The following is a 26,101-nucleotide window of genomic DNA, read 5'->3' as shown; positions in this document are numbered from 1 at the left end:
CCAAAGCAGCATCTTGCTCAGGGACCATTCAGGGCTGCTCGGGGTGCAGTGTCTGCCAGTGTCCTGCTGGCTGGCGTGCCTGGGCTCCACACTCATGGGTCTCGCTGCCCTCAGTACCTCTGGGTGGGGACTCAGAGGACCCATGGGGCGGGCACGGAAAGGCTGGCTTGGAGCCAAGGTTAGTGAGTCCTTCTCTTGCCCTAGAGCTCATTTGAGGCTGGGCCAAAGGAGGTCCTTGGACATGAAAATGCTTCCAAAAGTCCTGAGTGCAAAGGTGAAACATATAATGTGGATTATAGACATATAACTTCAAGGTGGCGCAAACACTAAACAAGTTTGGTTTTCCAGGGGTTACACGAAGCTTTGTGTCCTCCAGTGCAGGGAATTTAGGTCTGTCCTGGTAACACAATCTTGGGCTCAAAACCAGCTCTGCTGTGCACTGGCATTTTGGGATTGCCCCCTGCCTCAGTTTTTTCACCAGTTACAGGGGGATTAAAAAGCGCTTAAAGCTTTTTTTTTCCCTTGAGATGGAGTCTTGCTACCTGGGAGACCCAGAGCCCATATAAAACCAGCTGGGCTCAGTGGCTCACAGCTGTAATCCCAGCACTTTGGGAGGCTGAGGTGGATGGATCACTTGAGGTCAGGAGTTCGACGCCAGGCCAACACGGTGAAACTGTGTCTCTATAAAAATACAAAAATAGGCTGGGCGTGGTAGCCTGCGCCTGTAATCCCAGCTACTCGGGAGCCTGAGGGAGGTTGCAGTGAGCTGAGATGGCGCCACTGCACTCCAGCCTGGGCAACAGAGCAAGACTCTGTCTCAAAAAAAAAAGGGGGGGGGGGACAAGGGTGGTGGCCACAAGCTTCGGGTGCTCACGGCAGGGCACGACCAGGCCACCCACCTGGGTGACCCTTGCACGGTAGACAAAATACAGAAGAAACGCTGCAACAGGGTTTATAAATATATAACTATATTTATTTTGAATATTAAATAGTTTTTAAATTACAAGCAATTTGTTCAATCACACTATGCATCAATATACAGTAAAAATCTTACAATTTAAAAATGTACACAATTTAAACTGAAAGTCCATTGACTGTTATATTGCCGTGAACCTCTTTTGCCTGTGTTAAAGGACCGCAGGGAGGCCTGGTGGGTATGGCGGCCCGTGTCCTCCCCTGCACACGGAATCCGACAGTAGATACATACATACACCAGTCCCATGATGAAGATACCAGCACGTGTCCATGCCGGTCAAACTCATCTTCACAGGCTGTTGGTAATTCAATACTGTCAACACATCTTTAAGAATTTATAGACGAAAGAGAATGTTCTTTGTAAATAAAGACTTGAGCCAACCCCACTGCTACTTAGGAATATTGTTTTGGAGATTTCCACTGGAAGTCACTGTGCACACCCCTTCTTTTTATAAGGCTACTTCTCATAAGGCTCATGTTTTGAAGCCCCTCTAACAGAAGCCCAACCTTTGGCATCTAACCCTTGGTTGACTTCTGAATTTTCAGATGATGGGCTGAGTCGGGGAAGTGTCAGGCGGTGCCTTCCTTCCACCAGGCCCTGGGGACAGACATGCAGAAGGCCCTTAGCTCTACAGACACCCTACGGGGAACAGGGATAAAGGAGGGGGTTCGGAAAGGCCTTTTACAGCAGCAAGACATCCCAAGACTTTTCTATTAGATAAACCCATTTGTATAGAAACAACTGAACATGGACATTGAAAAACAGAATGGACGCTGCCTGCAATTTAGCTTGGTCAAGCTTTCTGCGCCCTGATGATGAATGGCTTCTCGTCCAGACACACAGGCCAAGTCTCACAAGGATTTGGGGAGCACTTTTTCTGTGTTGCCCTTTCTGGCTTATTGATGGGGTCATTTGAAAACACAAATTAGCATCTAGCTAGAAAGAGAATGAAAGCTAGATTATTTTTGTTACAGGATTTAAAATGTGCAAACTCCACCAAAATAGGACTAATTCAGATTGATTCTGGGTTGGTACCCACAGAGGGCCAGAAAATATTCTAACTTCCTCCTCCCACATTGTCTAGAGTGCGCCACTGATTTATTTCATTTGTACAACTTATTGGAGCAAGTACATTTTGAAAACCCACCAATGGTAACCTACTAGTTAAAAAACAACAAAAAACTGAGCTGAACACAGCACATGCTGACATCTGAAAAAATGGGCTACAATTTTTATTCTACTTAAATTTCCTGTGTATTGCTTGAGATCTCAAAAGAACATGTTAACCCACGTGTTGATTATAAATATAAAATCTTCCCCTCCATGCAACACCACAAAGATCCACTACCCCCCCAACTCAATGTAGAAAATGCTTTTTTGGCAATTAATTATGAGTGACTCAAAATAAATAAAAATGGGAAATGTGTAGTTTAAATCTTTTTATTTATTTATTTTTGAGGCAGGGTCTGGCTCTGTCACCCAGGCTAGAGTACAGTGGCATGATCTTGGCTCACTGCAACCTCCACCTCCCGGGCTCAAGCCATCCTCTCGCCTCAGCCTCCCAAACAGCTGGGACTACAGGTGCATGCCACTATGCGCCTAACTAGTTTTTTTGGTTTTTTTTTTTTGTATTTTTTGTAAAGACGGGGTTTCGCCATGTTGCCCCCAGGCTGGTCTTGAACTCCTGGGCTCAAGGCGATCTACCCACCTCGACCTCGCTGCAATGCACTGGGATTGCAGGCATAAGCCACCGTGCCCGGCCAAAATCTTAATCCTAGTGGAAAATGGACAGTCCCAAAAGGTCAGTAAATTTCCTTGAGGCTGAGACTGTATAAGACAGATTCCATGGATCTGCGTGACTTTGGTCATTAAATCTGAACTCCCTAAACCTGCAACTGGAAAATGTAGTATAATCACGTCTCATTTCTCCTCAGCCAAGACTTATCTTTGACGTAGAAACTGAGAAAACTCAGGAAGTCCCACAGCAAGAATTCAGAATCCATGACAATTTTGGCAAAATCATCTTCTAATGCCGTTACTTTTTTTCTTTTAAATCCGTGCATCCTGAGAACTGGTGCATCCTGGACAGCCCAGGGGGGCGCCGTGTCCACCCCAGTCCTGGACAGAAGGAAACTCTCTCCATCCTACACTTCTTGCTTTGGAAAGTTATTGCTTTGTGTCAAAAATGAGCGGAGTGGTGCAAAACTGGCAATGAAGTCATCATCTGCGATGCACACTCTGGCAATGTCCACACCACCTGCATTTTGCACTGGGGTTCGACTTCCTTCCGTGTAGGCAAGGCAGCCCCTGCAGAGGTCTGGAGAGCCGCTCTGGGTTGCACTGGAGTCTGGAAACGTATCAGCACCGGAAATATGTGGGGTGAAGAGTGAGGGTGAGGGGATTGCAGGCCTGAGGAGCCTCGAAGGAACGGCTGCCTCCCCAGCACAGCGTGGCGACACGGCACCAGCCACCGGGGACTTTTTGTGTTGGAGCAGAACTCAGGAAGGGAGGGGTGAGGTCGTGCATGACTGCACAGGCTCGTGCCCACGTAACGAAGCTACATGGGAGCGCTCAGGCCCTTTCAAAGCTGGATGAGACCTTGTGGTTTAATGCAGAAAGGGGGGTCTGTGTAGATGAGTCCCCACTACACAGGACCAGCCAAGGTCCCCACCCGGACAATGTGTTGGCTGCTGACGCTCTGCCGTCGTCCCTTGTCTGTCCCCCTTCACAGCTGCGGGATGTGGTGTTATTTCATCCCACGGGATAACCAGAGACTAGCCAGGCCTGGACGTGACGTGGAACGGCTTGCAGGGGAAGATTCAGCTGTGGAGGTGCTTTTAAAGCTCAAGTCCCCACCACCTGAAGTGTGCACACATCATCAACTCAAACTGTCTTCCCTGGCCGGCGCGCTCTGCAGAGATGCGTCTGTCTTGCATTCCCGGCTTCTCGAAGGAAGGACTGGGAACACGGAAGCTTCCCAGCATCCCACCCTCTGAAAATCAGGCAGAAGAGCTGCACGGAGGGAAGCGGAGTGGTGACCCTGCGCGGGCTGCAGCTCTCCCGACCCGCCACACCAGCATGTCTCCAGGGATGGGCCGGATCCATCTGAGGTCTGGGGCGCACAACCTGTCAATGTTTACCAAAAGGGCTTTAAAAAATTGGACGTGGGGTGGGAGAATGACAAGGAGAGGCTGCAGGACCTTTCAGCTCTTCAGCAAGAAGCCTCATCTGCTGGGGGGAAACCGCTTCATTGAGAAGAGACAAAAATGCATTTGATTCCATCAACAAAACAGTGGTATTTTGGACTCAGTGAAAATATTTCCTATAAGAACATAAAACACTAACATTCAGAATCATTTATCATTTATGAAAGAGTACCATATGTACAATTCCAACAGTCCTAGAGACAGCAAAACACTCAAAATATTTAAGCTTTACAAGTACCATGCAGCACAAACTATAAACAGAAAAAAAAAATCAAACTAGTGGATAGCACCAGCTTGACCTGCCTCAATTTCTTTGAATAATTTTCTATACAGCATTGGAGACTCTCAGAACATTTACCCACAGTGCAATTACAGAAAGCAATTCGTGATTTCTCTAGAATAATAAATATGGCTCACTGGTGACCATTCCTCTCGCGTGTCCCCCATGGTGCCTGCGTGCGGGCCAGGATGTGCAGGCGTGGACGCAGAGACGCCCCTGTGGAAAGCACACACATCTGGTGTGCACAGCTCCATGCACGTGTGCACACGGAGGCCGTGCCCGTGCCTCCCCCAATGGGCGGTGCGTGGGCACTGCCTGGGAAGACAAGGCTGCAGGTGCACGGGGCACCAAGGGATGCCGGCTCCTGGACACGGCCTCACTCCCCACCGGGGCTCCCCAGGGCCCCGCCTCGAATGCAGCTCAGAGCCGTCTCCCTCTTCACCTCGGGCTCTTCCTCCCAATCTCACGTCAGCAAATGTCGAGTGCATGTTGCTGCTCCAGGGGAGCAGTCTTGGACCCCAGCATGCATCAGTAGCCACCTAGTCCTTTTCTCCGTCTTCGCTGCTTCCTGTTGAGGAGAGAGGAAGCGAGGTGACAAAGCTGGGTTTTTTAAATGATGATCACAGACGGGAACGGCATGTCTGGCACGTGCACTGCCCCGAGGAAACGGGAACGGAAGCGGGTGTTCTGAGCCCAGCACTGCCTGAGCCGCCCTTCCTGTCCTTTCCTTCAGAAGCAGCACCTGCCTGACTCTCCCACAAACACATCTGCTAAGCTCAAATGCCAGCTGGGCGCTATGGCTCAGGGTGCAGAAGAAGTCGGCTGGGATCCACACATCTGCCCCGACAGGTCGGCAGGCAGCGGGCATTATCTAATCGGCACAAATGAAGCCTAGCACCGACGCAAATAAAACCTCTTTGTATTCCATATTTATTATTTGATCTGTAAACTTCCAATCAAAAAATGAGCCTATTAACCTTATCTTTGAATCTAGTGACAGGCAAAGAAGGCTCCCTATATGTTCAGATACCTCCACTTCAAACGGCCCCTGCCCACTCACACTACCCAGCCCTCGGGAGCCGCACCAGGACCAAGACTCAGTAGCAACACCAACATTCCAGGGGCAGCGTCAGAGTGCACGTGGGCTGGCCCCAAGGCGGGGGGTTAAGTGCTCTTAGCAGCCTGCTGAAGAGCGGCCTCTCTCTGGGAAAGGAGGAGATCGTGAGGAGGAGGACTATGCAGCAACAGGAGGAAAAGGAGATGGCGCAGGCCGGGAGCTCCTGTGACGCAGAGCCCCTCTGCCTCAGCCTGGCCCCACGGGGCAGGTGAGAACCAGCCTTGGAGTGACCACAACCCACAGGCAGGGGCGTGGCCCTGAGAGCACACTCAGGATGCTGGCAGTTTTATTTATTTTAGAGGCAGGGTGTTGCTCTGTGGGTCACTGCAGTCTTGAACTCCTGGGCTCAAGCAATTCTCCCGCCTCAGTCTCCTGAGTAGCTGGAATTGCAGATGCATGCCACCACACCTGGCTTATTTTTTATTTTTTTGTAGAGATGGGGTCTCACTATGTTGCCCAGGCTGGCCTCAAACTGGGGGGTTCAACTGATCCTCCCACCTCAGCCTCCTGAGTAGCTGGGATTATAGGCATGAGTCATTGCACCCAGCTGATGATGGGAGTTTATAAAAATGAATTTGTAATCAGCAAACTTGGAGAAGACATCAGATTATCAGGCCTGCAAGTCCGCCATCTCCCAGCTGCAGCGCCCCACCCCCACCTGTCCCCCACCCTCAGCTACCCCCAACAGCACACCGGGCGCCTCTTACCACCCTGCTCGATGTCCGAGTCAGTCAGGTGTGTGAGAGAAAAGCTGGCGATGTTGGCAGGAGAGATGGAGAACCGGGAGTAAGGCGCCGAGTGTGGCCAGCTCTGCTCCGCGCTCCGGGCTGGTGGCGGCGGGGAAAAGTACTTGGATGTTTGGAGAGAAGGCTTGGAGCTGAGCAGGTTACTCGTTGTCTTCGACATAAAAGGGTCTGGGGAGAAGTCATCATCCCACTCAAAGCCGCCACCTAGAAATAAAAAATAACACCCCGCCCCGATCACCATGGGTTGAGGGAGGGGAGAGCCCTCTGCGCAGGTGTGCCCTGCAGGTAGACTCTGCCCAGCCTGGCTGGCAGATGGCAGAGTTGTGCCCATGTGACTAAAGCAACATGGTAAGTTATCCTCAGAAAGTGTTTCTATTACTCAATTTTTCAGTTTCCTTTAAAACTAGTCAATGAAGTGAAATACCTTCTTCATCGGTGGAGCTTTCGGAGTTTATGCACCTGCTCAGGTAGGGAGAGCCTGAGGCCGGGGCTGGACCGCTCAGGTCGGGGCCGCACGCTTCTCCTCCACAGGGCCCCAGCTCTTTGGTTGGGGTCTCCTGAAAAGCCAAACAGAAACTCCTGTCAGCAAAGTCCTGCTCACAAGAAACCCCCAGTGTGACCACTTCCCCAATGCGCCTCTCAGACTGGTAAGACTGAGAAGTGGGCGTCTCAAGAAGAGGGTGGCTCTGGGCCTGGGAGGGAGGATGGACAGACATGAGGCCCTGTCTCTCCCTCTGCCCACATAGCTCTGACCCCGGCAGAGACAGGAAGCAGCTCTCGGAAGCTGCAAAGCAGTGCAGAGCAGCAGGCAGGCGGGAGGAGCCGCAGTGCTCAAGGCGTTACCCGCCCGCATCAAGTGTGCCGCCTTCTCCTCCATGATCCCCCGCCTGGACTCATCTCAGCTCGGAATCCAAAGTAGGTACCACCCCGGACACAGCGCTCAGGGAGAAGCCTTTGGTTCTGGCTTCAGAGTAGGAGGGAGGTCTTCTGATGCTCAGAAGCAGGTGGTGGGGGGGGAAAATTCCAAGTTTCTTTTCTCTGTTCTCTTGCTCTCCAGTCCCAAGCAATCCCAGGGCGACAGCTGCCTATAATCCTGAGGGCCGTGAAGCCTCCTCTCCACTGGAGGACTGTCATCCTGAGCGGGAGGGGACCCTCACTGAGTTTTTTGCCCTCTGCACTCCCACTGCTTGGCTCCAGACGTGCATGTGGCTGCAGGACGTATGGCGCACTGTGTCACCGAAGTCTCAACTCTCTAGCTAGGGGACCAGAAAGGAGAGGCCCAAAGAACTGCAAGTATCAGGGACATCACAGAAGAGGAAGGAGCTGAAAAAGGCGACCCTACCAGGTTGTGGGGGTGCTCCTGGGCCTACTCCTCAGCTGTGCATGGTAGATTTGACTCTGAACACATCAAAGTTTTGAAAATGAACCTCAGGGGAGACCAAGGTGGGGTGTGGGCACACACGTGGGGCAGGTTCAAACAGCACGGTGAAGGCTTCTGAAAGGGGAACTGGGGCTGACAGTGAAACCACAGCCCGCAGAAGCTGCTTGGAACCTATGGCCTGTACCCAGTGGGTCAAGGCCTACTGAGATAAAAATATCAACATTACTCATAGCATTTAAACAAGACACAGAACTGCCTAACATGACAGGAGGATACAAAAGCTCAAATTACTGAGCATTAAAAAAAAAAACAGGAAAACCTCGATCTACCTGGGAAAAGAATATCCACAGATGCCGTGTCATGATGCCACCAATGTCGGAATTATATGAAAAAAGACTACTATAAAAATGCTCCTGCAACTAAGGGTAAACATTCTCACCATGGACAGAAATAGATAAAGTCTTAACAAAAAAACAGATGATAAGAAGAATGACAAAAAGCAAAATTCGGAAGAGAAAAGTACAATAACCAAACTCTAATGTACTACTGTACGAATCTAATCTCAATGGATGGGCTCAACAGCAGATGGATGATGAAGGAAATCATCAAGAACCCTGAAGACAGAGCAACAGAAATCACTCAATCCAAACAAGACCAAGAAAAAAACCCTTAGAGGAAGAAAGGGCCAGAGCCCCAGAACCTGTGAGATAATACACAGTGTCTAACTCTGGAGTCCCAGGAGGAGAGGAGACAGGGCGTAGGGCAGAAGAAGTACTAGAAAAAAATAATGCCTGAAAACTTCTCAAATTTGGTGAAAGATATAAAACTACTGATTTAAGAAGTTTAGCAAAACTAAAATGGGATAAATACAAAGAAATTGGGCCAGGTGGGGTGGCTTACACCTGTGATCCCAGCACACTTTGAGAGACCAAAGCAGGAAGATCCCTTGAGACCAGGAGTTCAAAACCAGCCTGGGTGTAGTGAGATTTTAAAACAATTTAAAAATTAGCTGGGCATGGTGGTGTATACCTGCTACTCAGCTGGCTGAGTAGCCACACGGTCCCAGCTACTCAGGAGGCTGAGGAGGGAGGATCACTGGAGCCCAGGAGCTCAAGGGTGCAGTGACCTATGAACATTCCACTGCACTTCAGCTGGGTGGCAGAGCAAGACTCTGTCTCAAACAAAACAAAATGCACACACAAATAAATCCACACTCAGATGCACCACAATCAAACTGCTGAAAGCTAGAGACAAAGACTTGAAAGCAGCCAGGGACAAAAGATGTATTATAGTTTGAACATCCCAAATCTGAAAACCAAAAATCCAAATGCTCTGAAATCCAAAACCTTTCAAGCACTGACATGACACTCAAAGTGCTCACTGGAGCACTTGGGATTTTGAATTTTCAGATTTGGGATGTTCAACTGGTAAGAGTATAATGCAAATATTCCAAAATATGAAAACATCAGAAATCTAAAATATGTCTGATCCCAAGCATTTCAGATAAGGGACGCTCCCCTTGTACTGCTAGGAGTTCAGGCATGATCTCAGTGACTGTAAATTTCTCATGAGACACCATGGAGGCCAGAAGGAAGTGATGCATTTTTAAAATGCTGAAAGAAGACAATTATCGACTCAGAATTCTATGTTCAGAGAAAATAGGCTTCAGGAATCAGTGTGAAATAAAGACAGTCTTAGATGAGGGGAAAAAAAAACCGAAGAGGAATTATTTAAAAATAAAAAAAATTCTGCAAAAACTCACTTTTTTTTTTTTTTTTTTGAGACGGAGTTTCGCTCTTGTTACCCAGGCTGGAGTGCAATGGCACGATCTCGGCTCACCGCAACCTCCGCCTCCTGGGATCTGGCGATTCTCCTGCCTCAGCCTCCTGAGTAGCTGGGATTACAGGCACGCGCCACCATGCCCAGCTAATTTTTTGTATTTTTAGTAGAGACGGGGTTTCACCATGTTGACCGGGATGGTCTCGATCTCTCGACCTCGTGATCCACCCACCTCGGTCTCCCAAAGTGCTGGGATTACAGGCGTGAGCCACCGCGCCCGGCCTAAAAACTCACTTTTTTTAAAAGAAGAAAAATCTGCCAAATTTCTTTAAATAGAAGAAAAATGGTACCAGAAGGGAAATGGTACCAGAGGAAACTTGGAACATCAATAATAAAAAAGAACAACAGAAGTACAATAGGCCCTCCAGATCAGAGTTCCACATCCTCAGAGTCAACAAACCAGGACAGAAAATAAATAATACAACAACAAAATAAATAATACAGTATAACAACTATTTTCATAGCATTTACAGTATATTTGGTATTATGAGTAATCTAGAGATGATTTAAAGAATGCAGGAGAATGTGTGTAGGTTATATGCAAATATGATGCCATTTCATACAAAGCGCTTCTGCATCCTCTAATTACGGAATTACCACTCCTTAGAAACCAAGGGACGACTCCAGAAGCGATCTGAATAAAAATCAGTGACATGATCGCCTGTGCATAACCACATCTGTGCATACCAAGCCCTGCGGTTAGCCTTGTGGAGCCCACATATGCAAAAAAGGCAGTCCTCCGTGTATATGCACACAGGTTCCACATCCTGAGAATACTGTGTTTCCAATCTGGTTTTGGTTGAAAAGAAGCCATGTCTAAGTGCACCCACACAGTTCAAAAACCATATTGCACCGGGGTCCACTACACACTATTCATTTCCTCCTGAGTTTCTTAGAATGTGTTTGATGACAGAAAGTCAAATGTGTCGCACTGTCTGAGGGGGTTATCAACATATATGTATGCAGCACAGAAGAGCACGTCACGATGGGGACAGAGGGCAAAAGGCCTATGTGACAATAAGGTTTCCACATTCCATCTGAAATAGTAAAATACGGATCTAGGTAGATTGTGAGTTTAATACATATATTGCAATCCCCAGAATGGCCACTACAAAAACTATACAAAGAGAACATATAATAGAAAAAAAAAGTAATACTAAAAAATGTTCAACTTATTAAAAAGATGAATAGAAATAAAAATCAAAATAAAATGGTATACCTAAATTCAAAATATTAATAATTCTACTAAATGCAAATGCTCTAAACACACACCATTAAAAGGCAAATTTTTCAGAACAGAGTTTTAAAAAACCCCACCTAACTATATAGGACCTCAAGAAACTCATGTCAAATGTAATCATACAGGTAGATTAAAAGTATAAGGATGCAAAAACATACACCATGCAAACATTAATGAAAACAATGAGGCCAAGAGAAGTGGCTCACACCTCTAATCCCAACACTTTGGAAGACCAGGATGGGTGAAACGCTTGAGCTCAGGAGTTCGAGACTAGCCTGGCCAACACGGTGAAACCCCATCTCGACAATAAATACAAAAATTAGCTGTGTGTGGTGGTGTGCACCTGTGGTCCCGGTTACTTGCAGGGCTGAGGCAAGAGGATTTCTTGAGCCCAGGAGCTCAAGGCTGCAGTGAGCCAAGATCACACCACTGCACTACAGCCAGGGTGACAAAGCAAGACTGTGTCTCAAAAAAGAAAAAGGGAGGGAGGAAGGGAAACAAGCTGGAGCAGCTCTATGATCTATGAATATGAGAACAAAGGAATATGGAAGGATATTACCTAAGAACAAAAAGTTCAATTCAGCAAGAAGACATAATTATCATAAATGTATATGCACCAACAGAACTGCAAAATACAGGAAGCAAAAATTAACAGAAGTGAACAGAGAAATAGACAAATCTAAAATCACGGCTGGAGACTTCAACAACCTCAGTAATAGAACAAGTATACAAAAAAATAAATGATAGAGAAGAACTGAGTAACACCCATCAACAAATTAAATCTGACATTCATAGAACAATCTACCCAACAAAACGAAAATACATACTCTTTCAGGTACACATGGAATAATTCACCAAAATAGACCATATCCTGACTCTAAGATAAACCTTAACAAATTTGAAAGCACTGAAACTGTATTAAATATGATCTCTTTCCATAACGGAACTAGACTAGAACTTAATAACACAAAGATACAATAAAATCTCCAACTCTTGGAAATTAAACAATGTACTTCTTAAACAATATATTAACTAAATTATTAGTAATTATTAAATATAATAATATATTAAACTATACTTATTAATCTATGCCACCAAGAGGATGTCTTACAAAAAACTTTATGATCTGAATGAAAATAAAAATTCACACATTAAAATTTGCTGGGTGCAGCTAAAGTAGTACATAAAGGAAAATTTATAGCATTAAACACTAATATTAGAAAAGAAGAGGCCAGGTGCAGTGGCTCACGTCTGTAATCCCAGCACTTCGGGAAGCCAAGGCAGGCGGATCACCTGAGCTCAGGAATTCAAAACCAGCCTGGACAATGTGGAAAAACAAAAATTACAAAAATTAGCCAGGCACAGTGGTGTGTGCCTGTGGTTCTAGCTACTTCAGGAGGCTGAGGCAGAATAATTCCTTCAGCCCAGAAGGCAGTGAGCAGAGATCACACTACTGCATTACTCCAGCCTGGGAGACAGAATGAGACCCAGTCTCGAAAAAAAAGGAAAAGAAGTAAGGTCTTGAATTCTAAGCTTTTCTCTTTTTTTTTTTTTTTTTTTTTTTTTTTTTTTTTGAGACGGAGTTTCGCTCTTGTTGCCCAGGCTGGAGTGCAATGGCGCGATCTCGGCTCACCGCAACCTCCGCCTCCTGGGCTCAGGCAATTCTCCTGCCTCAGCCTCCTGAGTAGCTGGGATTACAGGCACACGCCACCACGCCCAGCTAGTTTTTTGTATTTTTAGTAGAGACGGGGTTTCACCATGTTGACCAGAATGGTCTCGATCTCTCGACCTCGTGATCCACCCGCCTCGGCCTCCCAAAGTGCTGGGATTACAGGCTTGAGCCACCGCGCCCGGCCGCTTTTCTCTTAAGAGTCTAGGAAAAGCAAAATAAATTCAAAGCATGTTGGGAAGAAAATAATAAAGACAAAGCAGAAATCAATGACATAGAAAAGAAAAAAGAATCCATGAAAACAAAAGCAATTTTTTGGAAAGATCAACAAATCTACATATCTCTTCCAAACACCATCAGAGAAGGAAATACTTCCCAACTCATTTTATGAGACCAGCATTAATTACTCTGATAACAAAACCAAAGACAGTGCCAACAAACAAACAAAACCCAAACCAACCAAAAAAACCTAGGTGGAGCCATGAATGTTTATTCCTCAAAGGTGGCGGGCAGGAAGCTCTCAGACTGTGACTCTGAAGGGGGCCTCATGGCGTGGGCCTAATGCACAGCTCTGCCCTCATCCTGACAGATAATGACCAGGGCTATATGCAATGCAGCTGAGCTCAATGCTTGTTTATTTTTATTTTTTACAGACAAGGTCTCAGTCTGTCCCCCAGGCTATAGTGCAGTGAAGCAAACATAGCTCACTGAAGCCTCAAACTCCTGGGTTTAAGCAATCCTCCTGCCTCATCCTCCTGAGTACGTTGGACTACAGATGCATGCCACCACATCTGGCCAATTTTTAAATTATGGGTTTTTGCTATGGTACCTAGACTAGTCTCACCTCCTGGCCTTAAGCAATCCTCCTGCCTCAGCCTCCCAAAATACTGGAATTATGGAAGTGAGCCACGATGCCCAGCTTTTAGCGCTTGTTTACATTACAACTGATCAGACTGGAGGGAACCCTGTCACACTAATTGGAAGTAAGCATCATTACCCACTTGTCTCAAGAACTTGGTACACAGGAAAGACATCGAAAGCAGTAAAAGTCAACTCGATGCTAGGCAGATTTTAAAGGTGCATGCAAGAGGCGGCAGGGTGTGCTCGTTAAAAGTTCAGTCCTCGGTCTAGGAGGCTCGGGTCAAGCCCTAGCATGGCTACTCGCTGGGGCCAACCCTGTGCAAAGTCTATCTACTTTGACTCTCCATGAAGACGGTGACAATCATCCCCGTGTGGGGAAGCAAAACAAGACTCTATAATAAGGCGCTGGCCCCAGAGTGATCAACAACCTTTACTACTCTACCCGGTAAGTGCTGGTTAAGTATTTGCAGAACTAACAAGTAGTGATATAACCAAGAAACAATGCTGCCCAATCCCATGAACGCTCAGTTAAAACTTTGGAGCCAAGATACTTCAACTGCTTAAAAACTTAACAGTTTCAAAACCGGCTCATTAAGAAAGAAAGCAGGAGCGGAGGAAACCCTCAATCTTCAGCGTGAGTGCTCGATGGCTGTTGCTTCAAGGCGCGCTGCATGAGACGCAGAAGCAAACGAATTTCAGAGCATCAGAAAGATCTTCCGCATTTTCTTCTGGCCCTGACGCACTTTCCGACTTCCTGACACTCAACTCCTCATCAAAGCCTCCCATCGATTAAGCATGTCTAGTATTTGATCTCTGTACCTTCCGTCCTGTAACTAGTGTGCCCATGCCACAAGCCTTCATCTTTTGCAATTCTGTTACATCTTCTAAAGCCAGAAAAAACATCATCCTCCACAAAGACTTGTGCAAGGGCCCAAAGTGAGGCCCCAGGGAGCTTTCTCCGCACTTGCTTCTACTGGGGCCGCATCCCTCACTACTGCAGATACTCGAAGGCTTCCAGGAACTGGGGAAGGCATGCTCCCCGGCTCCCACTTGCACTGTTCACCATGCACACAGGTGACAGTTCTTTTCCACCAGTACGTGACCCCATCCATAGAGAAATAGGTCATAGAGACGGTGGAGAAAGGGCTATGTGGAAGCACTGAAAACAAAACATGAACCCGAGGGGCCAGGTGACCCCTTCTCCCTCCCACTCTTAGTAGAAAACAGCAGCTTGTTTTCCCAAGCTCCCTGAGCAAAGGCTCCTGAGTTCGAGATCTGCCTAGAAGCCACCTGGGAAATGAAAAGAGAAAGACTGGCGGTCAGGCTGAGCTCAGGAGGCTACTTTTTTTTTGCTAATTTTTGTATTTTTAATAGAGACAGGGTTTCATCATGTTGCCTGGGCTGGTCTTGAATTCCCAACATCAGGTGAACCGCCCGCCTTGGCCTCCCAAAGTGCTGGGATTACCAGCGTACCACTGCGCCCGGCCTTACTTTTCATTTTTTAAACATCCACCTCCCCCAGTAAATGCCATAGCTCAAATGTGGGTGATTTAATGATTTTTAAAGAAACATCATAAAAGTATCAAAAAACCAAAGTGAACAGAACACAGAAGAACAACAAGGCATAAAGTGACGTTCAAAAGACATAGCTGCCGGGGAGAAGGAGGTGGAACAGTGCTCAGGGGCCCTCCCCCAACCACCCACCCACAGCTACGGGCCCATGAGGGATGGTGCCACACAGGGGCTGACACCAAGGTGTGGGTTCCCAGAACTGAGTGAAAAGGGAGGGCAAGCAACGTTAAGAGACGCCAAAAGGCCGGGCGCGGTGGCTCAAGCGTGTAATCCCAGCACTTTGGGAGGCCGAGGCGGGTGGATCACGAGGTCGAGAGATCGAGACCATCCTGGTCAACATGGGGAAACCCCGTCTCTACTAAAAATACTAAAAAATTAGCTGGGCATGGTGGCACGTGCCTGTAATCCCAGCTACTCAGGAGGCTGAGGAAGGAGAATTGCCTGAACGCGGGAGGCGGAGGTTGCGGTAAGCCGAGATCGTGCCATTGCACTCCAGCCTGGGTAACAAGAGCGAAACTCCGTCTCAAAAAAAAAAAAAAAAAAAAAAAAAAAGAGACGCCAAGGACTCCGCCTTCTAGAAGGTGAGGGGACCCCATTCTCATGACCTGCCACGGAGCTCTCCTGACAATCCAGCTGATTCAAGCAGCAAATTCAAGGGCTACAAAAACTAGTATAAAAACATTTTTTTTTTTTTTTTTTTTTGAGACGGAGTTTCGCTCTTGTTACCCAGGCTGGAGTGCAATGGCGCGATCTCGGCTCACCGCAACCTCCGCCTCCTGGGTTCAGGCAATTCTCCTGCCTCAGCCTCCTGAGTAGCTGGGATTATAGGCACGCGCCACCATGCCCAGCTAGTTTTTTGTATTTTTAGTAGAGACGGGGTTTCACCATGTTGACCAGGTTGGTCTCGATCTCTTGACCTTGTGATCCACCCGCCTTGGCCTCCCAAAGTGCTGGGATTACAGGCTTGAGCCACCGCGCCCGGCCTAAAAACATTTTTTTAAAAAGCATGCATGAACTCTAAGCTGTTACACTTCTGAAGAAGCCTAAATCCATGCCCACTCAGCAGTGCACACCAAGCCGTTTGCTCCAAAGCAGGGAAAGTGGACAGGACAGGGGACAGAGCAGAAGGACCACAGACACTCTTGCTGAGTGTCCCACCCTCCAGACACCCACTGCAGGGCTTCTGGTGAGCCGCTCTCCTGAGCTGTCTCCAGGGCTGCACGCCAGCCACCGTTCCAGGCTTGCATCTAAGTGGTGGGTACTACTGCCAATTGTCAGGTTCTAAAACTCTGGGGCTGAGTGCAGTGGCTCATGCCTGTAATCCCAAAACATTGGGAGGCCGAGGTGGGAGGATGGCTTGAGCCCATGCATTTGAGACCAGCAAGGACAACATAGCAAGACCATGTGTCTATAAAAAAAAAAAAAAAAAAAACAAAAAAAAACCTTAGCCAGCCATGGTGGCATGCACCTGTGGGCCCAGCTATTATGGAGGCTGAGGTGGGAGGATTGCTTGAGCCCAGGAGTTCAAAGCTGCAGTGCACTACAATCGCACCACTGCATTCCAGCTTGGGCGGCAGAGCAAGACTGTCTCAAAAGAAAAATAAAAAGTAAAACAATAAAAATTTGGTGTGGAAAGGGTTATCAAGTTCAGGAAGACTCCATTACAAGACCCAGGAAGAGCATGTAGGTCTTGCTGCCTTCGTTTAATATAAATTCCCTGTGCAAATGACATTTCTGCATATTCTTAGAACTGTAACCACCCCAAATCACTTTTTCTGAGTAATCACAATCTGCTGCCTCAAAATGGCAACTAAAAAACAGACCATACTCAATTTCCTAACACATTTTGGAACCCTTATATGGATATATATAGAAACTGATTTAGAGGGAACAGATACCTGGTCAAACAGGTAGACTGTGACATCATCAAAAAACGTGACTGCCTTCTTTTCTTTCTTCCAGTCCTCAGGCAGTGGGTCGGGGGCACCGGCCGCCGTGGGCTTCAACAGACTCCGCAGGTGCCTCCCGTCCTCATTGCTGAGGATGATGGGCACGGGGTGCTCGGTCTCGTCCTCCGACTCGGAGCTGAGGCTGTGCAGGTTGAAGGCCCGCAGGTCCTCGTCCGAGTCGTCGCTGTTTTCATCCTCCTCGTCTGCATCCATCCCATCTTCCGAGAGGTCAAGCATCCCCGACACCCCGAGTTTCCCCAGGTACTTCCCTTCAATGTCTGGCTCCTTCAACTTGGGGCCCTCAGAGTGGCTGGACAGGGGCTTGTCCACTGCAGAATTTGTGTACGCAAGGAGTTCGTTCGTGTTGGTTCCCGTGGAAGCGAGGGTGCAGGGGCGATCTTCCTGTGTCTCGAAGTCATCGCCACTAAGTTCTGAATTCAGCACGCCCCAGGGACTGCTGGCCTCTTCTTCCACGGGATGCACCTGCTGGGGAACATCGGCCTGTGCTGGCTCCGGCGTGTCTCTTAATTCCAGGTCACTGGACTTGTGCAAAGCAGATGGACAACTTTGATCTGGATGGCTCTTTCTGGCTTCCAGGCAGCTATCCTGGGCATCAGGACTTTGCTCTGGGGGGACTGGCTCGGGCAGGGGCTGCTCCTGTACCAACACTGAGGTGGATACGGAGGCTCCTGGGACCTCCTCGGACCTTTTCTCAGGCTCAGAGTCATTGTCTGAGAAGTAGGCAGAGTCTCGGTATGAACCCTGTGAGCCAGCTGTGAACGTCTGAGGGGTCACTTCTGTGCCTCTGTGACCATCACCGGCATCGGAGATGACGATGACTGGGTTGGGGGGCAGACTGCTGTGGCCATCGCCTGCGGTGGCTGGTTCTGAGTCTGAGGTGCCCTCGGGAGCGGGGTGCAAGGTCCACTCGGGAGACTCCAAGTTCTCTGTTTCGTAGCCGCTGTCTGCCGGCTTATCGGGGGGCACGAGTTTCTGGGGAGTGTGAGATCCTAAAGAGTCCAGTAGTGCTTCGTGGACATCCACTGACTCCAGAGAGTCCGGGGTTTCCAGGGATGGCTCCGAGGCTGGAAAGGGAGCTGACAAGCTGTCCTCCAGGAGGCTGTCCTGACTGGTAGAGTCTGAGGAAAAGGCAGACACCAAGCCTGCTTCTTTCGCAGCATCTTTAGAATTGAGCTGATTTAAAGTCTCCACAGCCTCCAAGTTTTTCTCCGGTCGGCAATGACTGTGATGGTCTTCCAAAAGCGGTTTACTATGTAAATCCTGTCCCAGTTCCGGAAGATTACTCCCCATACTCACCCTACTGGCAAGGATGTCATCAGCAAGAACAGAGTCACTTCCGATGAGTCTCAGGGTCTCCTCACTCTGGCTAGGAGCGTCCTGAGACCTGTCAGCCATGCTCTGGGTTTTGACATCGGTGGAGGGAATTTCAACTGGGACAGTCACAGTGTCTGGAATGATGTCCTGGCAGAGACAGTCCTCCGGGACAATAACATCTAAACACGTGGGCTGGGCTTCTCCCTGTGTCTGGAGTGAGTCTGGGGGTACCCGACAGGGCGTTTCTTCTGTTTCGAGGGAGGTGGGAGATACCTGCACTTCCGGGGAGGACTGCAATGAGGTGCTCAAAGTGTCACCTGTGGGCATGACACCTGTATCTTTACCCTTTGTGCTTATGTTTTCCTGTAACGAAGACAAGCCTGGCTTATCTTCAGCAAACGAAAGCTCAGTATCTGAAGAGTTTCTACGTGACATTTCCAATTCTAACATGGCTTCGGTAAAACCAGCATTCTTAAGTTCTGTCTGAAGATCATTTATATGTTCTTTGCTGGACAATGAGCCTTTTAGTAAGTTTTTCTCTTGAAGAAACAGAAAGTTTTCTGACAATTCTTGAACATTCAATGGATCAAAATTATCTTGGTGCATAAGATTATCTGATAGGGAGAGAGGCTCACTGTCAAAAAGCTTACGGGGCTTTTCTTTCTCCACGTGGCCCGTTAAGACTGTCTCTTTGGGGTTATCCAAACTTGAACTGAAAGTGGCAGGTTTCAAGTCAGCTTGAACTCCGTTAAGTTCCATTAAGTCAAATATTTTTTGATGACTGGGCAAATCTTCCGACTTGTCCAGATCATTAAATATATTGTTGAAAGGGCTCTCGGGGCCACTGGTCACATGTAAGTCCTCTGGTAAGCTAGAATCTTTGGGGTCTGTACTGCTTTGGAAGAAGTCCTCATCTGTACTGGACTCCTCAAGCTCAACGTTCCTGAGAGCTGTGAGCTGGGACGGTTCTGGGCCAGTCCTCTCTGGATTATCCATGTCGGTCGTGAGCAGCGCTGGCGGGTAATCAAGCTCCAAGTTACTACCACTTTTTTCTTCTAATTGGATATAATAGTCGCTTCCAACAGAAAGGTTGTGGGCATCAAAAACAGGAACCACTCCGGGGGCCCTCAGGGCGACATCCTGGCCACTATCATCTTGCTTTCCGGGCCCAGGATCTGAAAGCGAACTCTCAAAAACTTCCACTGGATAGAAGATGCTCGTGTAGGACAAGGCTTCATCCAGGTGGCTCCGGCTGCGCTCATCAAAGTGGTCATGCTTAGCGGCCTCCCAGACATACTCAAAGCTCAGGCCCTGGCTGGTTTCAGTCACAGTGAGGACTTCCTCCATTTCACGACCCAGCCGGTCCCTGGCAAAGTGGTCAAGAATTGGGAATGCAGCATTGTTGGAGGTGTCTCTGCTGTTTGTGTTCGGCTTCAGAGCATTCCACTGCTGTTCAAAGTCGACCTCTGAGTCCCGCTGGCTCTGCAGCCGCAGGTAAGTCAGCAGCCTGTGTACATCTTCAGCCGCGGGTCTCTTTTCTGGTGACAGCCAACAGAACTGTAAGACTTCGTACCTGAAGAGCATATGACAAGCAATCAGTGGAGCCATCACAATCTTTTTTTTTCCCCCACGAGACAAAGTCTTGATCTGTCATCCAGGCTGCAGTGTGCAATGGCGTGATCTTGGCTCACCGCAACCTCTGCCTCCCGGGTTCAAGCAATTCTCCTGCCTCAGCCTCCCGAGTAGCTAGGATTACAAGGTGCCCGACACCATGTCCAGATCATTTTTGTATTTTTAGTAGAGACAGGGTTTCCCCATATTAGTCAAGCTGGTCTCGAACTCGTGACCTCGTGATCCACCCACCTCAGCTTCCCAAAGTGCTGGGATTACAGGCCTGAGAGGCTGAATCATTTTAAAGTATTGAAAGAGGCCAGGCATCCTGGCTCATGCTTGTAATCCTGGTGCTTTGGGAGGCTGAGATGGGAGGATTACTTGAGCCCAGTTCAAAACCAGCCTGGGCAATATAGTGAGATTCCTTCTCTATTTTTCATTTTAATAAAAATAAAATATGAAAAGACTTTACAAGGACCCTAAAGCCAACTCAACACCCCAAACATTTCTACACCTTCACCACTGCCAACCACATTAAGTAGTTCAGCTCATGGTGAAAGAAGAAATGAAATATAATATTTGGCCCCGGATTTTGTTGTGTTTTGGGGACACTGCACAGTGAAGATAAACAGAACAGGCAGAAGGTGAGGCTACCAACCATCTATCAGAGTAGGGCTGTTCCAGTTGGGGCTTCGGGAGCTTTGTGTCTCTCTCTCTAATTACTTGGTTGAGGACGTCTAAGTTGGAAAGGTTTGAATACGGCTGTGCAGCATTGTCAAAAAGCTCCCAAAGTGTCACACCCAGGGACCTGTGGGAAAAAGAAAACGATTGTTTCTCTCTCCCTTTAGATGCCAAATTTTTAACACTCACACTTGTTACACAGCCAGTAATTTTAAGGACAAGGGGTATATTGAAAAAATTATTATTACGATCATTCTCATAGCCAGTAATTTTAAGGACAAAGTGTGTATTGAAAAAATTATTATTGTTCTTTTTTTTTTTTTTTTGAGCTGCAGTCTCACCACTCTGTTGCCCAGGCTGGAGTACAGTGGCTCGACCTCCACTCACTGTAACCTCTGCCTCCCAGGTTCAAGCGATTCTCCTGCCTCAGCCTCCTGAGTAGCTGGCATTACAGGTGCTGGCCATCATGCCTGGCTAATTTTTGTATTTTTAGTAGAGATATGGTTTCGCCATGTTGGCCAGGCTGCTCTCAAACTCCTGACCTTGTGATCTGCACACCTGGGCCTCCCAAAGTGCTGAGATTACAGGTGTGAGCCACATACCCAGCCAAGATAGTTCTTTAATCTCAAACCAATAATCAACAGCACAATTAATAGCAAAAAAAAAAAAAAAAAAAAAAAGGCATTTCTGTTAAAATGAGGAAGACCACGCCTCCTATTTGATACTGACTACTACTCTAGAAGTTTTGGTCAATGAAAAAAGCACAGAACAGAGATAACAGGTGTACTTATGTGGATGAGATGACTGTTAACTTTTAAGTACTCAATAAATTATTGTAAAGACTATCAGAATGTTCTAAAAATCCAGCAGAAAGGCTGGAGATAAGATAAATAACCCTGAATTCTGAGGTTTTTTTTGGTAAGAAAAAACCTATTAACAACAGTTGTAAACACCAGAAAGCATCTGAAAGGACCTTTACCTGAGTAAGACAATGTCTTCTCTGTGAGACCCACAAGTTTGGCCTGAGTTACTCCTCAGTATCATGGGTTTTGCTGCTACTCTGAAGGGATTCCCCCAACACACTGGCAGCTGTCTGTGTGCCAGGAGAGGCCCAGAGGGCTGCCTCACCAAAGCAGGAACACCCTTCTCAGTTCCAGCCCAACCCTCTCTCACGCCCCGGTGCTGTCCCCACGGAAGCAGTTTCTGCTGGTTTCCCGGGTCAGATGAGCTGCCTCTCGTTTCCTCCATGCAGTCTCTGCATTTCCTCCCCACCACACGCTGCCTCTGTCATGCATTCGTGTCTCCTATTTACTGCAATGTTCCTGAACCTGACTGATAATCTGTATCCTCTGGGAAGCTGTGAACACACACACTGATAGGTCAGGTCCACCCCCAAGGATGCTTAGTTGGTAGATCCAGGTATGGCCTAGAAAACTCTATTTTTAAAAAGCTCCCCAGTGATTCTGATGTCCAGCCAACCCTCCACGACACAGCCCAAACAATGAAGAATCAACTATATTTTGACAAAAATCACTAAAGGAGAGCACCAGAGCACCTCCAAGGAGTAAGAAGAACTCAGGAAATCCAGGACAGCCACACAGAGAGCAAAAGTCAAGATGGCCACAGCGAGAGTGGAAGGGAACGCCTGGCCTTCACCACCCCGTCACCAGCCAAGGCAGCCGGGAACCAGGAGCAACTTCCTCTTCCAGGGAAGGGCAAGCAAGAGGATCTCACCACGGACACCTACAGTCTTTACCCTGGGGTCCTCACAGGCAGTAAGCCCAGCTGAAGAATTCAATAAATGAAATTTTAAAAAAATACAGAACTTCAACAACAGACTAGATCAAGCAGAAGAAAGAATCTCCCAACTTGAAGAAAGACTGTTTGAAATTACCCAGTCAGAGGGAAAAAGAGAGAAGAAAGGAGTGAAGAAAGCCTTCAGGACTTCTGGGAGACCACTGAGCAAACAAATACACACATTCTGGGAGTAACAGAAAGAAAAGAGCTAGGAAAAGGCAGAGAAAGGCTACTTAAGGAAAAAACAGCTAAAAACTTCCCAAGTCTTGGGAGAGATATAGACATCCAGATCCAGAAAGCTCAAAGGTCCTCAAAATACAATTAACTTCAAAAGGTCATTTCAGAGGCACATTATAGTTCTACTGTCAAAAGTCAAAGACAAAGAGATAAAATTCTAAACATAGAGAAAAGCAAGTCACATAGGAGGGAATTCTCATCAGACTAACAACAGACTTCCCAGCAGAAACCCTGAGGGCCAGGAGGGAATGGGATGATATATCCAAAGTACGGAAATTGGCAGCCAAGAACACTATGCCCTGCAAAGATATCCTTCCGAAAGGAAGAAGGGCTGGGCATGAGGGCTCATGCCTATAATCCCAGCACTTTGGGAGGCTAAGGCATAAGGATCGCTTGAGGCCAGGAGTTCAAGACCAGCCTGGGCAATATAGCATGACCTCGTCTCTACTAAAAATATATATATAATACTTTCTTTTTAAAAAAGGAGAAATGAAGTCTTTCCCAGATAAGCAAAAACTGAAGGAATTCATCACTCATCATATGAGACCAGCCTTACGAGAAATGCTCCAGGAGTCCTGCATCTGGAAGCAAAAGGAGGGCAACCATCATCATGAAAAAAACACAAAAGTAACAAACTCATGATATACAAGCAGATACACAAGGGAGAAAGAAAAAGGAAGAAAACCTCACAGTTCGTGTGGAAGCTAAAAGAGCTGATCTCATCTAAGTAGAGAGGAGAACAGTAGTTACTTAAGGCTGGGAAGGGGAAGGAGAAAGGAAATAGTGAGAGGCTGGCTAACAAACATAAAATTTCAGCTGGACAGGAGGAGTAAGATCTAGTGTTCTATAGCACCGAAGGGTGACTATAATAAACAACAAATTTTGGTATATTTTCAAACAGCTGTAAGAGCAGCTTTTGAATGTTCCCAACACAAATGATACATGTTTGAGGTGAAGGGCATACTGGTTACCCTGATTTGATCACCACACATTGTATATAGGTATCAAAATATTACACTGGGCCAGGCGCAGTGGCTCACACTCGTAATCCCAGTACTTTGGGAGGACGAGGCAGGCACATCACTTGAGGTCAGGAGTTAGAGCCCAGCCTGGCCAACATGGCGAAACCCCATCTCTACGAAAAGTGTGGTGTGGCAGGTGTGGTGGTACATGTTGGTAATCCCAACTGCTTGGGAGGCTGGGGCACAAAGATCACTTGAACCAGGGAGGTGGAAATTCCAGTGAGCTGAGATCGTACCACTGTACTCCAGCCTGGGTGACAATGAGACTCTGTCTCAAAACAGTAAAAACCATATATATATATTATGTGTTTATATATTTTTATATATAAATACACATGTATGTATTAATATATATATCACACTGTACCCCATAAATATGTCCAATTGTACATGTCAATGAAAAAAAGAATAAAAGCAAAAAAATTGTTTTAAAGAAATCAATCCAAAACAGGGCAAGGAGAGAAAAAATAAACAGAAAAAGCAAGACAACAGCACATAGAACATAACTATACATTAAGAATACTGTGAGAGAAATTGTTAGTCAAAGTTTTAGGTGCATCTTTCTTAGCTTCCATTAAACTGACTCCTATAAATTATAGTATAACATGATAGTCCACGCCCCTTTCAGTTTTTTCTTTCAATAAATACATATTAAATATCTATTATATGTCAGGCCCTGTGGGAGGCACAGAATATGAAACAGACTTGGTTCCTGCTTTTATAAAGAAAAATGGGGAGCAGAGGCAGTATTCAAAATGTTAACTATATCACCACCATTGTGATAATTGCTGTCATGTCTCTTAAGCTGGCTTTTTCACACCACCAGGCACTCTTTTATTCCTACATCTTATACAACTACTTTCCTTGAAGGAAATACTCAAAAGAGGAAGAAGTTCGGACTTTGCCAAAGAAATGCTTAATAAAAGAGTAAGCAAATACATACCAGATATTACTATACTTAGTCTGATCTGCAGTTAGCAGTCTGTCTTGAAAGCTGGTTACTAATTCTGGAGCAGTCCATCGCAGAGGAAAAACTTTTTTATCATCTGTTTCAATGTAATCCTCCTGTTTTGTTAGAAAGCATACAGAATTTTGAATAGAATTATACTTCTGGTGAGTTCAAGAATTTAAATTCATGGTATTCTCAGAAAACATATACCCAATCCAAAAAACCAGGTCAGAAAAAAAAGCAAGCATGAATAGAGACTTTCTGGGCAGAAAGTGGGTAAGGAGTTTCTCTGAAGCCTCCTGGGTTTCATGAGCTCATCTGTGAGCCATGAACGCTTGCTAAGTCATCCTTCCTGGAAAAGGAAAGTACGCTCTGTCTAATGCATACAACATAGACTCTGAGCAAAACATTAAAACAATATATACTGGGTCTTGTGCACTGAATAGTGAAGTAAAAAAAGTGAGTAAGGAGTGCAGGTTTTAGACTCTGACAGAACAAGGTTTCAAGTCCTCATTCTACTATTTATTAGCTATGTGATTCTAGGCAAGCAACAACTGTGTGAAGTTTTTCCTGATCTGTGAAATGAGGAGAACACAAGCCTACCCTTTGTGGTGAGGATCAAATGAGATGATGCAGGCAGGTGCTGCTAAGGGCCTGGCATCTAGCAGGAGCTCAAGACACTACAGCTACTACAAAGACAAATAACCAACTTCAATTTGCATAATATTTTTTGAAAATATTATCCGTTTGGTCCTTACAAGAACTACGAAAAATAGAACAGATTGTATCTTTATGTTGCTGCTCGGAAAGTGGAGGTCAAGGCTGAGTGGGGTGACTCACACCTGTAATCCTAGCACTCTGGGAGGCCGAGGCAGGCAGGTTGCTTGAGCCCAGAAGTTTGAGACCAGCCTGGGCAATACAGCAAGACTCCGTTTAAAAAAAATAAAAAATAAAAGAAAATGGAGGTCAAGAGGCTTATCTGAGGTCTCCTGATGCCAGGAGGTGGAACAATCTCATTCTCTGCCCCACCAAGCACTACGTCATTCACTGGAGCTACACAAACACACATAAATGGAAACCTCATTGACTTCTTCACTTATTTACTTCAGGACAGATTTATGACAGAGTTAAAAAAACCTAAATTCCCTAGGTTACTCAATTTGAGGTGAAATTTTACTGACCATGTAATGGAGAAACATTTATATGACATGTATATTTTATTGTAACAGGTAATAATAATTACTGTTGCTCACATGTTCACTCAAAAATTTATTATGCACCATCGGACTACATGGTCTGTTTATAAATCTTTTAAAACAAAGCTTTCGGAAAGCTGTCACAAAACCTGGGACGCAAAGCTACGGAATGAGATAAACCACACACCAGAAGCCCAGACCACCATTAAAATGGCTGCTGTGAATCTCTTTCCAGCAAGCCTCACGACTAAATTTCTTATCAAAACAGTAGGGCATCTGGTGATATTACAACTTCACAATTTGAATTAAATCAGATGGAAGACACTCAAAGCTTTGGCTTACCTTGTACCTGCTGAATCCTATTCCATAATCACCCACTTTCACATTTAAGTCGGAGGTGAGAAAACAATTCCGCAGGGCTAAATCACTGCAAAGGG

At 46.5% G+C, this 26,101-nt stretch overlaps 1 protein-coding gene across 3 annotated transcripts in view; it reads right to left on the bottom strand.

Annotated features, from left to right (window-relative positions):
* Positions 1 to 951: 951 nt before the first annotated feature.
* LMTK2 (lemur tyrosine kinase 2) overlaps positions 952 to 26,101 on the bottom strand; it is a 101,740-nt gene continuing 76,590 nt past the window's right edge. For 2 of the 3 annotated variants that reach the window (XM_003934237.4, XM_074390373.1), the window contains exons 8-14: positions 26,007 to 26,091; positions 24,463 to 24,584; positions 20,441 to 20,590; positions 16,786 to 19,744; positions 6,750 to 6,882; positions 6,287 to 6,529; positions 952 to 5,030 (exon numbers count right to left, since the gene is read on the bottom strand). In XM_003934237.4, the coding sequence (XP_003934286.3) occupies positions 5,002 to 5,030; positions 6,287 to 6,529; positions 6,750 to 6,882; positions 16,786 to 19,744; positions 20,441 to 20,590; positions 24,463 to 24,584; positions 26,007 to 26,091 (3,721 nt within the window). In that variant the 3' untranslated portion in view covers positions 952 to 5,001. The remainder of the gene's footprint in view (positions 5,031 to 6,286; positions 6,530 to 6,749; positions 6,883 to 16,785; positions 19,745 to 20,440; positions 20,591 to 24,462; positions 24,585 to 26,006; positions 26,092 to 26,101) is intronic. The other variant, XM_010344792.3, reaches the window with a different exon arrangement.

This window comes from Saimiri boliviensis, chromosome 20 (assembly GCF_048565385.1).
Source record: "Saimiri boliviensis isolate mSaiBol1 chromosome 20, mSaiBol1.pri, whole genome shotgun sequence".
NCBI lineage: Eukaryota > Metazoa > Chordata > Mammalia > Primates > Cebidae > Saimiri > Saimiri boliviensis.
The sequence above is the reverse complement of the archived record's forward strand: the minus strand, read 5'-3'. Positions and strand labels throughout refer to the sequence as shown.